The 16209-nt window shown below is 40.6% G+C and overlaps 1 protein-coding gene across 9 annotated transcripts in view; it reads left to right on the top strand.

Moving 5' to 3' along the window:
• The window catches only part of gab1 (GRB2-associated binding protein 1), a 152620-nt gene that overhangs the window by 109873 nt on the left and 26538 nt on the right, over positions 1 to 16209 (top strand). For 5 of the 9 annotated variants that reach the window (XM_034189094.1, XM_034189095.1, XM_034189093.1 and 2 more), the window contains 4 exons: positions 4529 to 4754; positions 4913 to 4999; positions 8161 to 8840; positions 12939 to 13033. In XM_034189094.1, the coding sequence (XP_034044985.1) occupies positions 4529 to 4754; positions 4913 to 4999; positions 8161 to 8840; positions 12939 to 13033 (1088 nt within the window). The remainder of the gene's footprint in view (positions 1 to 4528; positions 4755 to 4912; positions 5000 to 8160; positions 8841 to 12938; positions 13034 to 16209) is intronic. The other 4 variants (XM_034189099.1, XM_034189098.1, XM_034189097.1 and 1 more) reach the window with 1 other exon arrangement.

Raw genomic sequence — 16209 nt, 5'->3', positions numbered from 1 at the left:
TGAGTTCATCTCATACAAAATGGGAGCAAAACCAAAAGTGTTGCTTTTATATTTTTGTTGAGTATATGAAGGTTTGGTCAATTTTTTGCTGTTTGGGTTTTTTCTTTTCTTTTTGTGCGTTCTTCTCTGCTGAGCTTCCTCTACAACCAGAGGGTCACAAAACTGTTGTAAAAAGATTGCAAGGCTGGTTTTCTGCTATGAGACCCCTCTGTGGGGGGGGGCACCCATTCTCCCCAAAACAAGTCCTTTTACTATTAAAATGACTCTCAAACTGTAAAATTACAGTCAGTAAGTTACATGGTTCCCCTTTAAGGCACCTCAAATACTTTTTCCGTACCATTTTTGCTGCAAATGTCAAGCTCATTAAAAAATAAAAAATAAATTCTGATACTTTGTGTGCACATGTAGGGTAAAGGCATAGAAGGCTAATGACAAGAGCTGTAATCCAATTCAAAAAGTTGTAATGAAAAAAGAGTTTATATTTACACTCTTACAATCGTTTTCCCTTAGAAAATATCGCAAAACCACATGATTGTCTGATATTTAGAAATGGTATAATTACTTACTTTTTTTTTTTTTTTTTAAAGACCACCCACTTGTTTGCTTCGTTCCCTCGCCATAGCAATTGCCCTCATCTGACATTTTTCTAGATAAACCCCTAAATATTCATATTAAATTTAACTTATACCCAAACATTGTTTGCACCAATCATTTGGTGCTGTGGAGGTTAGTGATGCATAAACGGAATGATCCTAGTCTTTGGGTATTCTTTAATATGAACAAAACGTGTGTAGTTTTCTGTGAAGTTTTTTTTTTTTTTTAAACACCAATGATTAAGTTCAGGCTTTGCAGGACTGTAGTAGGATTATGTAAATAATGCGCACATTGCTCAAGTTTAACATTATTTTATTCTGGAGTTTTCCTTTAACCCTCTGAGGCAGACACCGTCGTATACGTCGGCTAAGACCAAGCTTTACTAAATTATAAATAACTTTTTAATGATATGAGATAGAAACTTTTGCTGAAAAGTTAATCCCGCGACTTTCGAGCCAGCTATCGGCCATCTTTGTACTCCTCATAGAAGCTGAGTGATGACGTGCGCAGTGAGTGTGTCCAATCGGAATTGATTCACCGTCACATGGTTTTCCAAAATCCAATCGTAGGGTAGATTTACCTCACGTGAAAAGCCAAAGATTGTTTTCAGGAGTGATATGTTACTAGTTGGCCTGTTTGAATAGCCCCCTGGGTGCTCCAATGAGTACATACTATTGGTCTCCAATGCGCCCTGTGCCATTACGCACAGCAATCAGTGAAAGCAGATGGAGAGCCTCTGATGACAATCTCACATGCTCAAACAAAGAGTTTGTAACTATCAGGATTGCTCCGCTAGTTTGCATGTGAATGTTACTGGATAACTGTGTTGCTTTCTCGGCGTAAAGCAATGGAGCAAGGCGGAGGGCCACTCCTCAGACTGTAAGGGGCCAAAGTGTGAATGAAAGTTGATTTAGGAGCAGCACAGAACACTCCAAAACACAGTAGAAGTAGAAGTTTGTGATATAATCTTTGTGTAATAGCAGACAGAAATTGCTTTGAGATTAGACAAATAAAACGCATAGACCATTTTGTATATATTGTTCAAAATGTACATTTGTTTATTGTTTGAACCTTTTTGTTGTACAGTCTTTCACACAAGACCTCAAATTACCTTTAAGTGTTTATTATAGTTTGCTGTGTTTTGACTAGATGTGTGTGGAAAATTATTTTCCACTTGACTTTTTCCTTTCTTATTTCTGATTGTAAACCTTTATTACATTTATAAAACACAACAAAAGCATATATATTATGAAAGCACAGGTTGTCCTGAAAAAAGAGACATAAAACTTGATTGTGGGATGCAGGTAGAGCTGTTAACAGCAATAGTAAAACATTTATATCAGGCGACTGAACTGTCCAAAAAATACCCTCAGACCTCAGAGGGTTAAGGTTCAGGTTAAATTCTTGAAAACTGCACCACTTCCCTCTTTGTGCTAAATTAATTGTGCCAGCAGTTATTGCACTCTGTGAGTTGGCATTAAAGAAATACTGTTGCATAAAACCACCAAAACTTTGTGGAAGGATGTGCTTTTTGGCATTGGAATCTGGGATCTGTGGTTATCTTGCTACAAGGTCATACTTACCACATCTCTGAAACTGTTTCTTTATGTGGCTCAGGGTGAACACGGTAACAACGTGAATGGCACTTCTACATCAGTTATTTAGACTGGCTGTTATTAACAAAGTAAATTGATGACTGTGTTAAACTGTCCAAAGACAAACATCTTTGCAGACAATCTTCCTCATAGTTGTTCTTACAGAAGATGTCCTTGGCTCTCTTTTCTGTGCTCTTTGCAGTTCAGACCCAGTTCCTTCCCTTTTATCATATGTGGTAATGTTGGAGTGTTTTAGTGTGGGTTCATATCACAGGCCGTAATATTAGGGGTAATAGTCCTGGAGCGTGAAGCCTGTTAGTGTAGGAGGTATGAGGAGAGGGGATTTTCCTTTTTACTGCATGAATCAGCCCTCACAAGTTCAACAAACAAGTGGCAAGAGGAAGGAGGTGGTGAGTTGAACAAGTGGTGCACCGTAAACAGAAATAGATTTTGGAAAGATGGGGAATAACATGATAAAAGCTTAGCAGCATGGAGGAGAGTGGGAGAGGGATAGGGTTTTTACGTAGTAATAAGTTTATTACATGATATGAGATGAGATATGACATGGTGGTCATGGATTAGTGATTTTGGGGGGAAAATCTATTTTGAGAACGTTGATTTCATGCTTTGAGCATATCATTCTGTGGAAGACAACTTAGAATCCAGTTGTATCAAAAACCATCCATGATTCAATTTCTCCCAGATGTGTTATCAAGGATTGAAATGATTACTAAAAAATATTATTTTTGTACTATTTTCATAAAATCTGTGCTTGAACTTTGATTTCAGACTTTGATTGCAAGTACTGTGTCACTTTATATGTCAGATCCTTTGAAATGTGAGGGTGTATGCTGGTTGCTTGAGTCACACGGGTTTCTACCCACTATATTTGTAGTTGTTTTCCCATCTGATTAAAAATACAACAGTTTAATGATGACAAATGAGACTTAAAATTACTCTACCAGAATGTCGACAACAACAATGTTCAGTGTCTTGTCTCTGCTTAAGTAGATTTGCACTCTGTGATGTGCTCATTTTAAATAAAGAAATATCATCTAAATGTCCACAAGTCATTTAAAAAACAAAACTATGCTTTGTATGAAAAGCCACTTACAAATTAAATTTTTATTCTAACAAACACCAGCATATATAAGGAGACAATACAGATAGTTAATCTATTTTTGTAAATATATAAATTTATAAATTAAAAAAAATACAAAACAAAATCTATAATTGTGTGCCTGGCATCCCCCACTTGTAATTTGTACTATTCAAGGCTCTAAATGTTGACTTGATCACTAGATAAATTGGGAGATATTCACTGAAGTATGCGTTTTCTGTTCCGATACTCAACTAGGAGGCAGTTCTGAAAAAGTGAATGGAGGAGCTACAGGCTTCTGTGGCTGTGTTTGAAGAAACTGCCCTTAGTGCTGTAAATGGCTGTAATTTCTGAATGGTTAATGCAGTATTTTTAATTTCCTTGAATGAAAGCAGTCTGTGCTACAAACATATTTGGCACCTTGATTGCTTCATTTCAACACCACTGTGGTGTTGTACCAAGGCAAAGCACAGTTGAGAGGTTTATCACATTACTGATTTTTGTGGATTATTTTGAGGTATTTTTCAGTCTTGACAGCCTCTTGCATGTCGAGCATGGCAAATTGTATTTTTCTATATTTCAGCTCCAAAAATGCATATTTTGACTGAATGAAGGTATGGCAGTTGGGAAAGTAGACTCATACAATAGCTTTGCCTTTTCTATTAAAGAAAACTATTTTTGTAATTTTTTTTAATACTACAGCTTTTACTAGAATAGCTCTTTATGTATTTTGTTGGTTTGTTGGACGATTGGTTGGTTTATTGGTTGTTTCTTTCCATGTAAAACTGAAAAAGTCAATAAAAATAAAGTAAAGAAAACTATATTGCAGTTTTAAAGGAAGAGATAAAAGATTTCCGTACAGACCCAGATCAACAACAAAATGTATCAGATGGCTTCAAGTATAATCACAACTATTTTAATCATCATGTAGATGGACGTGAGGTCACAACTGTGGGGCAGCGGTACTCATTTAGAACATGACCTTTACTGTGAGAAATGGCAGCTTTTGGTGTTTCGCTTTGTTTTTTCAGAGGGGGAAAAAAGTTGAGGTGGTGTTTTTTTTGTATACTACCTCAACTAAAGCTACGGTTTGTAGGGAATGCAGGACACAGTTTGATGTTTTGTTCTTTTCTGTGTTGTGAGGCCAATATTGTTTGGTACACAGAACAATATGGGCCAACAAGTGCATCAGCCTTGAAAGCTGAAATAATTGTAGGCATCTGATTTGTCACTCTTTCAGAGGCAGCAAAAGCTGCTCAGCAGTCAGCCATCGGCAGCATGGTGGTGGACAGCCCCCCCCACCCAGCACTGGGAAATATTGTGGGTCCAGCAGGAATGCTGTCCAGTTTGCCTCCTCCGTACCAGCCGGTTAGCGTTCGCCACCTGGACTCTCAGTCCAGTTCCGAGGAGCTCCAGGATTACCTGTGGCTTGTCAACTGTGAGAGCAAAAAACCTGAACCCACCAGGTTAGTTGTGTGCCCATGTATGCAGATCTGTAGTGACTGCTGGAGTGATCTACTGCAACCTAAGCTTTATGTACATTTTCTCTGTTTTTTTATACATGTATATTTATTATTTTTCTGTGCTCTATTGCTTGTTCTTCTTTGTGCCATGTGCTGCATAGCTCAGTGCATCTTCTCACTCTGTTGGATGGAGACCAGGAGTATTTGCTCCTGGAGGAGTGTGAGAGCAAGAGTCCACATGCTAGTCTGTGAGTGGTCAGCCATCTCGCTGGAAGTGCCTGTTTGTTTGGAGTGCTGCACGTGTAGCAGAAAGACAGACCAATAAAGATGCACAAACACAAAATTGTATTGGATGTGTACACTCAACTGTAGATGATCATTAATGCTGGACTTGATGTGTCTGAATGTGCTTTATCATTGTGTCAGTGGTACCTTTTCCTCATACTGTCAGTTTCTCATTGCCTGCCTGTTGACAAATATGTAGTCACTTGTCATGTTATTTTAAGACGTAAAATGAAGCAGTGTAATCCACTGCTGCACTACAAAGTATAATTAAGTCCCCCCCCCCCACCTTAGTTAAGGTGGTATTGCTGTGTGATTAGCAGTTCTCACTTTGCATACCAGGGGTCTTTATTAAAAATTGCACAAAATACGAGGTCTGTTAGAAAACTATCCGACCTTTTTATTTTTTTTTTAAAAACTATATGGATTTGAATTGTGCACTTGCATCAGCCAAGCTTGAACCTTCGTGCGCATGCGTGAGTTTTTTCACGCCTGTCGGTTGCGTCATTCGCCTGTGGGCAGGCTTTGAGTGAGCACTGGTCCAGCCCCCTCGTCGGATCTTCATTGTCAGGAAAATGGCTGAGCGATTGGAGCAGCGCTGAATCAAATTTTTCCAGAAACTGTGAGACACAGCCAGGTGGAAACCATTCGGAAGATTCAGACGGCTTTTCCGTGAAGATACTCTGGGCGTCATACAGATTAAGGATCATTACAACCGGATTAAAGATGCCCCACAGCGGCGCAGGGCGCGCCGCGCTCCGAGCGGCCATCGACAGTCTGAAACGACCAGATCATTTCCAAAGTGACGGCTATGTTGATCCGGGACGTCGTCTGACTACCAGAGAAATTGTGGAAGAGGTGTACATCAGCACTTTTGCGGAACATTCCACTGTTACAGGAGATTTTGTAATGAAAGACGTACGCAGGAATTCGCGCGTCAGCACGGAGCCGCAATGGCACACAACACAAAGCACGTCTGTGTTGGAAGTCTCACAGGACAAGTTGTGACATGCCCAGCTGTTACACAATTTCTCGGATACTCACTCGACTGAAAAGCCACCGAAAGCCGTCTGAATCTTCCGAGTGGTTTCCAACACGGATGTGCTTTTTGTTGTGCGCCATTAGTGGCTCCGTCCCGACGCGCGAATTCCTCCGCACGTCTTTCATTACAAAATCTCCTGTAACAGTGGAATGTGCTGCAAAAGTGCTGATGTACACCTCTTCCACAATTTCTCTGGTAGTCAGACGACATCCCGGATCAACACAGCCTTCACTTTGGAAATGATCTGGTTGTTTCAGCCTGTCAATGGCTGCTCGGAGCGCGGCGCGCCCTGCGCCACTGTGGGGCATCTTTAATCCGGTTGTAATGATCCTTAATCTGTGTGACGCCCAGAGTATCTTCACCGAAAGCCGTCTGAATCTTCCGAATGGTTTCCACCTGGCTGTCTCTCTCAGTTTCTGGAAAAATTTGATTCAGCGCTGCTCCAATTGCTCAGCCATTTTCCTGACAATGAAAATCCGACGAGGGGGGTGGACCAGTAAAGCCCACAGGCGAATGACGCAACCGACAGGCGTGAAAAAACTCACGCATGCGCATGAAGGTTCAAGCTTGGCTGATGCAAGCGCACATGATTCAAATCCATATATTTTTTTAAAAAAATATAAAGGTTGGATAGTTTTCTAACAGACCTCGTAGAAGTAATCTTGGGCCATTTTGTTGGGATGGAGATGGGGGTGGGAGTCTTTTAATTATCTGAGGAGAAATAAAAGCATTTAGGTGTAGCTCTCTAAGCTATGACACATAGCAGGACAGTATGTCTATGAAAACATCCTGTTAGAAGTGTGAGACATTGAAGGTGTTTAACATTAAACCTCAAACACATGAAAATGGAAAAGGTTGATTTCAAAACTAGGTTTTACACAATATGACCCCTTTAAGAATGATCTTATTGTATCAACGCTATTTTAGTTTTGAAATCTGCTCCTTGAAAGCGAAAACCTGGATGAAAAACTTCATAAATCAAAAGATTTCTTTCGATGTTTAACGAATACATGGCAGTGGTGAGTTTGTGAACAATAAGGCTTAAACCAGCTTTTGTGCAGCACAAAGGTTCGCCAGATCACACAGCAGGGTGACATTTTTCGTATTTCCTTGACCTTTAACTTGTGTGAAAATAACACTGGGATACTTCTGTATAGATGTGATTAACTGGTGTTTGGATCACGTGTGGAGTGCAGTACAGCAGGAAAAACAGAGATGTGTGATTTCAACAGACTTTGTGCTGATGAGAGTTCTGCACATGCACCGAAATGATTGATTTCCCGATTAATGGACACTACACATTATTATTATTATTTATTTATGGATTTATTTTTGTTATTGGTGTTATTTAAAAATTCTGGCGTGGCGAGAGGTCTTGTTGGCTTGGCAATCTGCCAAGTCTGTACTATTATTGAGAAAAGCCTGCCAATGCTGTGAGCCACACTGATGACGAGCAGAAAAGAACAGACCTAGCAGAGTTGTTCTTGACTGCACTTTGTTTTGCAAGGGAAAAAAAATGCAAGTAATTGAGGACATTTAACAAAATTAATTCCACTGAGGCCTTATAAATCTGGATATCTGGGTGAATGTGGCATCTTTGTTTGCAGTAATCGTTATGTAATACACAGTAGTCAAGGAAATAATGAATGAAGGCAAAGACAATAGAAGCTGGGAGTGCAGCCCTTTCAGCAGTGATGCAATCCAGTCTTGTGATGCGATGACCAACTGTGGCTGGGGGAGGGAATTAGAAATAGACAAAATGAAAATTTCTGTTTGGGGCCCACACAGAGTGCACTGACGGAATGTGAATCACTGCAGCCTGAGCCCTGAAAGACGTCTTTATTTTCCTGAAAGCTATACGTCTTTTGGAGTATCCTGGTACTTCACCTCTGATTTTCACTGCAACTCAGAAGGGCGGTTTAGTCCTAAAATGGCACACTGATTCCACCAATGAGTCATCAGACATCTGCATACAACATTGTTACTAACTGTAGTTTTCAAATAATACTCTGACAGCAGTCATGACTATGAATTGTTTTATTTGTGTATATTTAATTCTGTTATACATGTGTCTTTTCTTCTCAGAGCACATGCTGAGTGTTCCAAGTCTACCTCTTCAGAGACGGACCTGAACGACAACCTCCCCTCGCACCGCACGCCCACATCGTCCACCTCTTCGGCAAAGCACACCTCACACAACGGCTTCTTTCCGCAGCACCCGGCCTCTGCCTCATCCATTTACGACTCGCCCCCATCACGTGGCACCTCCCTCTCAACTGATACCGGGCTCTACAACCTCCCTCGCAGCTACTCCCAGGACACTGTGCTGCTTCCCAAATCGGCCTCCTCTCCTCTGGCCCATCCAGACGGCGGGGATGCCACAGACTTGTATGTCTTCAACACACCATCCCGGAAGCCTTCAATGGAAACACAGATACGCAACCTGTCCATCAGTTATGACATCCCACCTACGCCTGGTGCAAACTGTACGTACCAGGTGCTCCGCACGTTATCGGCGTCAACAGGGGCAGGAGGCTCAGAGGGTGGGGGAGATGTAGTTCCCCCTCCCAGACCACCAAAGCCTATGCTAAGTTCCACCTCTGGACACCCACCGCCCCCTGCTGAGCGCTCGCCTACGGACACTTATTGTGTGCCACGCTCGGCTTCAGAGACAGATGGAAACTACTGTGTTCCTACCAGTGCTGGGAATAAGGCATTACGAAGCAACACCATTGGCACCATGGACTCTTCACGCCTCCGCAAAGGTTTGTTTTCATATTCTTAAACATACTCTGACCAGAAAGGCATGACCTTAAAATGTACTGAACTGCAATACAGTCCTGCTATATAAACACCAACTTAACTCAAATTATTCAGTTTTTGTTGAGACAACCACTTCAGTTGTGTGCATCAAATTCATGATACATTTAGAGGTTATACACTGGATTGCATTTAATTATTAAATTATTATTAACAAACCCCTACCTCCAATTTTTATACATATCAGTATCTGCTTGGGTGTGGGCCAACGTGAGTTTAAAAATACCAGCATATTGAATATTGGCAAAAAATTTAATTATGGTGCATGCATCCCTCCTATGAATAAGATCAGTTAAATCATATACAGTTGTCCTCAAATGTTTTCATACCCCGGCAGAATTTTTTTTTTAATTTATTTTTACCTGTGTTTGCCATTGTCATATTTGTCTTTCTTTCTTCTTTCATTTGTTTCCTTTGTTGCATACGGCTGCTTCGGGCATCACACGGCGTTGTAAACCTTGATTTTTCGTGTTCCACATAACTTTTAGGGTTGTCCACACCACAGCTGTCCTGTTGAGGTTATGACCCTGATGTCACTCCCTCTTTCAGCCTTCCTGGTCATACTCTTGCAAAATTGGATAAACTTGTACAGCTTTCTTGTAGACGTATAGAGATGAAATGGAATTGCAAGGTACTGTGTGAATGGGATAGGACGTTTGGATACCGTGTGATAGAGAGCGTTAATCGGCGGCCCAGTTAATTGACTTCGAACCATTCTAATGTAATTATTAAACATAGTTCTGTTTGGTGTCAGCAAGTCACATTAGACATACCCTTGCACAGCATTTGAAGCTGGGTTTTGTAGACATTTGTTACTTTTTTCAGGATAATGGAGGTGTCATTTGCGCCATCATTGGCGTCTTCTCTTCTTTTATGATCCAAGTTTTATTTACTGTAGTTCAAACTAAAGTTACATCCGTACATATCCGTGACCAATATTGGGGGAAAAAGTGTAACCCCCCCCCCCCCCCCCCCCCCCCCAAAAAAAATATGACTCCTAATTGATTCAAATGGAAACATTAAGAGCATAATTTGAATGTGTTTCTTTTAGATAGGCTTTTGTTACTGCTTCACCCCTCTTGTACATCCTCTTGGAACACTGTAATAGAATAATGGCTATAACAAACTATTTTTCCTCATACAGTACTCTTCTGTCTTCAGCCAAGGCTGTTGTCAGAACCTTCAAGTCTTTAAAGACAAACACATACTAGTGATTTTTGCCAAAACACCTACACCCATTGTTTTCTATATTAGCCCACACACGACCAATGAGTTGCAGTTACAGGTTGGTGCATATTCGTGGTTCAGACTGCAAAACCTCTATTCCTCAACATCAAGGAAGATGAATACTAGCAAAAGGAATAAATGTATCTCAATTTTCTTGAGACTCACACATCCCGGCTACTGTACTATGCCTGCATGCCAAAGTATATTATCGCTTTCTATGAATGCTACAAGTATCAGTCAACTTCTTTTGCTTCTGAGGTTTTATATGGAATTTGCTCATAACACAAAAATTGTGCAGTTAAGGATTTTGGGAATGTTTCTCAGAATGTAAAACTAGGATTCATCTGTCAAGTCCCTTGATGATTGAAGAGGTCAGTGGGTTTTTGTTGCTATAACCCACTAAAATGGAAAGCCAGTAGAAGAAACACAATGTATTAATACCACCCCATGATCTGTAGGGTAAAAATACCCTCACCCCCAGAAATAATAATTGTTTAAAATAAATTGTTTGGGGGTTGGTCTGTCCATCAGCCTTGTGCGCACAACTAATAAACTATTTCAGTGAAAGCTCACACAATGTTAGCTTCATACATGAAGGAAAATGATTCCATTCCTAAACCTTCTTCAAGGTGAGATACTTGGACATATGTTGTTTTTCAAAAGTGCATCATAAGGACATACATAATTGTCAGCATGTACAAAGTATGACCAGTTTAATTCTGGTATTTTATCACAACAGATTTGGTATCACAGATGTATAGTACATGGTAGGAACTGGGATAGTGGAGCGGTTGGTTTGACCACATTTCAAAAGTAAAGAGCCGTCTCAGGTGGAACGTGGGCGTCCCTTAGGCTTTCTCCAGCTCTTGTCGTCCTCAACACTGAAGCACTTGCTTGCTGGGTCATGCATAGAGAAATGTTCCACATGGCCACAATGTCATAGCTGATGCTCCTTAACAATATGAGTGATGCTCCTCATCATTGTCTCCCTAAGTATCCATTTCTTTGAAACACTGATGGGAGGGTGGGTGTGTCATTTAGTGAGCTTACTCATAAATGTATACTAAGTTCATTTGAATCCTGTGACACTCTCCCTCCTTTTTGTCAGTAAATAATTTGAAGAAATGGAACTCTTCTATTTATTTCCTGCTAATTTTCTTCTCTTTAGTTTTTCTCAGGTGACAATCTCATTTGCATTACAAGGTTTTTGTAGCACTGCTGCGGTTTCTGAGGCTGTGTTGAAATGCATTAGAAGCTGCAGCAATCCCTAATGACTGACAACAAGACACTGTGCAGCTTTTATTTGGAAATGTCAAACCTGTGCCACTGAACAAAGGAATGTTTGCTGAACCAAGAATAGATTTGATACTTGATTATTTTCTTCTCTTAATGTAGATGATTTTGTGACCAAAAGAGTTTTAAATTAAAGCATTTACTGCTGGAAAGAGACATCTTCATAGCCGATAACATTTAAAGTGGATATGACACTTAAAGACAACATAGTCTTATTACATGTAACAAAGGTTATATAATTCGGTCAACCTAAGCGTTTTGGGAAAATGGACGCAGTTCTCCCGTTATATACAACATTTGAATGTCCCGCCACTGAAAAGTGTGCACGCCCCGTGACCAGCTTTCCGCTGAGCACCAAGCCTGAAATACGTCACTACGTGTAGACCGTATCGGCTTGCGCGCCTGGCGGCCATTGTTTACACTTTTTATTAGAGGCAGAAACTTTGATTAGACACAGCTCTCAGGGACTTGTTTGTCGATATGCCTGACCAGTGTGTCGCAGCATATTGCACAAAAACAAGGGCGAAAGATTTTAGCCTTTTCAAGTCCAGTTAGATTGATCGAAAGCTGCGGTGGTGTTTGATGCATGAAATGTCGGGCTGCCGCTCGCTCCGCTCGCACACGCATTTCCTCCTGACAGCAGACACTTTCCTCTACCATCTCCATGTTCTCAATACGTAGTAAACACGGCAGTGCCATGCTCAGTGTTGTTTTCGAGGATCTTTCGTGAAAATAACGTAACTAAACACGAATGAATGCAATGCCAGGCACTCAAACGGCAAAAACCCGAAGGTAATGACGGTGATCCGCAAGTAATAGCTACACTATCGCGGCTCCGTAAAAATAACAAAGGCAGTAAACAGATGCTAGAATCGAAAATGCTATAATTCGAGTGTTATAAACAGCAGCAACAAAAATCAAAGCCTCCCTTACCATTCCGTATTCTGCAGCCTTTCAAAATCCATCGGAATTGGCACGTCTCTTGCCTCTGCTTCGGCTCCACCATAAACACTGTCTGCATTATTTTTGCTGTCAGAATGCTCCTGGTTTGAATGTTCGTCCGAAAGATACGGCTCCAATCTGTAGGGTCTAATCACTGCTGCGGCATCCTCAGGATCCGAGTCAGAAATAATCCACACTTGAAGAGGAGTCAGAAAATTTCTCGATCTTGTCACTGTCCATGCTGAGTTCTATCTGTTCCTGTTGTCAATCTAAAAGACAAAGACGGGACTCTACACGTTGTGACGTCACGGCATCACGTGACCACTGATGGAACGCTGCCAGCGCGCTTCCAAGAAACACACTTTTGAGAAACTACAAACTTTATTTCTCAGTGATAATAATTAAAACCACTTTCAACTTACTATACTGTATGTATATTTTGATATTTATATCAGTTTTACCAAATTCTTTAGTTGTCATATCCACTTAAAGCCTAATAACTAAATACATGCATGTGCAAAATATATTACAAATACAGCATGAATGCATTTTGTCATTTTTATTTTTTTTCCCTTCACCAGATTTCGGATCCCAGGACTGTTATGACATTCCTAGATCATTCCCTTCAGACAAAAGCTGCTCATTTGACTTCAACGAAAGCTTCAACACCTATCTTGTAAGTGTTGTTTCCAAGTTTCTGCTGTGGTAAATTTTTAAAGTCTGTAGAAAATCTAATTGGAGTATATTTGGTGGTTTAGAGAAGTAATTACCGTACTGCTTTACAGCTGGGGGTGTGTATCATGAACATTTTAATGATACTACTACTCATAGGGATATTGCTTATTAGTCCAGTAATTTAATGGTATTATTAATGTTATTTAGAACAAAGAATCAAAATCAGAACAGAATTGTGCTTTATTCTTTATGTACAGTTTAACATAATCAACAGTAGCAAACATTGCACTTAGAGATGAGCTGAGCTGTACTGTGCAGGGAGAGAGATCTCTCTTAAATAATAGTTTTCTTTCATTTCAGTACCGAAAGCAGTACTGTTAAGGGCGGAGCTTACTGATACTCGGGTCTTTACAGCCAAGTTCTGACTTCATTAATTACTGCTTCGTGTGAGCACAAATCTGATTCTTAACGTTAAAATTGAGCCATCAAGTCCGTTTATTTATACAGCACCACATCACAAGGTAAGTCAACCCAAGCCATTGCACAAGTAAGGATTAAATCTTACCCACCCCCTGAGCAAGCATATTGGCAACACTGGTAATGAAGGTGGGGGGTCACACAGGTGTGGTTTTTTTGGGGGGTGGGGCAGCAGGTGTGTTTTTGTTGTTATTACAACAATAGGAATAAACCTCAGGCAGACCAGACTCAGTGGGGTGATAATCTGCTTCGGCCATATTGCCAAAAACAAAACAACTAATTAAAACAAAAGCACAACAAAGATTGGTTGAACACGCAGAGACGGTACAGGGATCCGTGTATTATAGTTTTATCTTGATGTCGTCTGTCGTATGTTTTGCTTTAAAAATCTGTATCTGATCCATATTCGTTATACCTTGTACAGAGCACCATGGGAAACTGTCAATACCTGAAACCAAATGATCCACTGTATTGCTCTATGTTTATCATGTGCAGCAAACGTAAACAGCTCACTGCTGCAATTCCAGAAAATTATTTTGACAATTTTAATACTGATATTTTCACTCTGTTAGTCCCACCTCGCACATCTAATCTCTCCTGTCTTTGCCACCGAAGATTCCAGCGCCAGCTGTAGCACTCTAGACGTGTGGGATGGTCCTCTCATGCAGGCGGTGTGCCAACTCTAACCTGTTAATGCAGCTACTGAAATATGAATCAAAATGCTCTGTAGCCTCCACACACCTGCAACACATCTGTTGTAAAACAAACCTCAGGGAGTCAGAGTCTAGATTGTCTATGTTCACACTCGTGTTTCTCATTGGGGCCTAGCAGAGCACTGTGATGTGAAACCAGTCAACAGTGTGAGCACATATGTTTGGATCTAACAATACTTCGATCCAGTTTGATGTTTTGATGCAACAATAAATGTACTAGTACAAGAGTTTAGAGTGAAAATATCAATCAATCAATCAATTTTTTTATATAGCGCCAAATCACAACAAACAGTTGCCCCAAGGCCCTTTATATTGTAAGGCAAGGCCATACAATAATTATGTAAAACCCCAACGGTCAAAACGACCCCCTGTGAGCAAGCACTTGGCTACAGTGGGAAGGAAAAACTCCCTTTTAACAGGAAGAAACCTCCAGCAGAACCAGGCTCAGGGAGGGGCAGTCTTCTGCTGGGACTGGTTGGGGCTGAGGGAGAGAACCAGGAAAAAGACATGCTGTGGAGGGGAGCAGAGATCGATCACTAATGATTAAATGCAGAGTGGTGCATACAGAGCAAAAAGAGAAAGAAACAGTGCATCATGGGAACCCCCCAGCAGTCTACGTCTATAGCAGCATAACTAAGGGATGGTTCAGGGTCACCTGATCCAGCCCTAACTATAAGCTTTAGCAAAAGGAAAGTTTTAAGCCTAATCTTAAAAGTAGAGAGGGTGTCTGTCTCCCTGATCTGAATTGGGAGCAGGTTCCACAGGAGAGGAGCCTGAAAGCTGAAGGCTCTGCCTCCCATTCTACTCTTACAAACCCTAGGAACTACAAGTAAGCCTGCAGTCTGAGAGCGAAGCGCTCTATTGGGGTGATATGGTACTACGAGGTCCCTAAGATAAAATGGGACCTGATTATTCAAAACCTTATAAGTAAGAAGAAGAATTTTAAATTCTATTCTAGAATTAACAGGAAACCAATGAAGAGAGGCCAATATGGGTGAGATATGCTCTCTCCTTCTGGTCCCCGTCAGTACTCTAGCTGCAGCATTTTGAATTAACTGAAGGCTTTTTAGGGAACTTTTAGGACAACCTGATAATAATGAATTACAATAGTCCAGCCTAGAGGAAATAAATGCATGAATTAGTTTTTCAGCATCACTCTGAGACAAGACCTTTCTGATTTTAGAGATATTGCGTAAATGCAAAAAAGCAGTCCTACATATTTGTTTAATATGCGCTTTGAATGACATATCCTGATCAAAAATGACTCCAAGGTTTCTCAGAGTATTACTAGAGGTCAGGGTAATGCCATCCAGAGTAAGGATCTGGTTAGACACCATGTTTCTAAGATTTGTGGGGCCAAGTACAATAACTTCAGAATATTCAAATATTCAAAATATTGATCATGTAACATTTTCATAGCATGTATGTTGCCATTTGTGTCCACGGGCACCTCTTTTCTAAACATTGACACTGTTGTGGTGCCCTAACACCATGCAGATTATGGATTTATGATGTTGCCTCATATCAATCACAAGCCCCTCAACTTAATTGAATTGTGCCAAACTTTGTGTTATCAGCAATAGGGTTGTACCATATCATACCCTCCCCGATAATGCTGGTTTCAGTTTTTACCTGATAGTGTCATATTGCGATATCATTGGCTGGGTTTCCATTACAGATTAGGGAAGGTGTTAACCCCCAAAATGGGAATCAACTGTAAATCGTGAATTATCCGCAAACCGTGAATTGCAAAATATGAATACTCAAAATATCTCCCAAAACGTGAATGCAGGTCTTGCAAAACGCAAGTCGCAAAATGTGAATTTCTTCATAATTTGATGTACGAGGTCTGTTAGAAAAGTATCGGACCTTTTTATTTTTTGCAAAAACCTGATGAATTTGAATCACGTGTGCTTGCATGAGCAAACCTTGAACCTCCGTGCGCATGCGTGAACTTTTTCACGCCTGTCGATTGCGTCATTTCCTG

This window comes from Thalassophryne amazonica, chromosome 15 (genome assembly GCF_902500255.1).
Source record: "Thalassophryne amazonica chromosome 15, fThaAma1.1, whole genome shotgun sequence".
Lineage (NCBI taxonomy): Eukaryota > Metazoa > Chordata > Actinopteri > Batrachoidiformes > Batrachoididae > Thalassophryne > Thalassophryne amazonica.
This window is presented reverse-complemented; position numbering and strand designations above follow the sequence as displayed.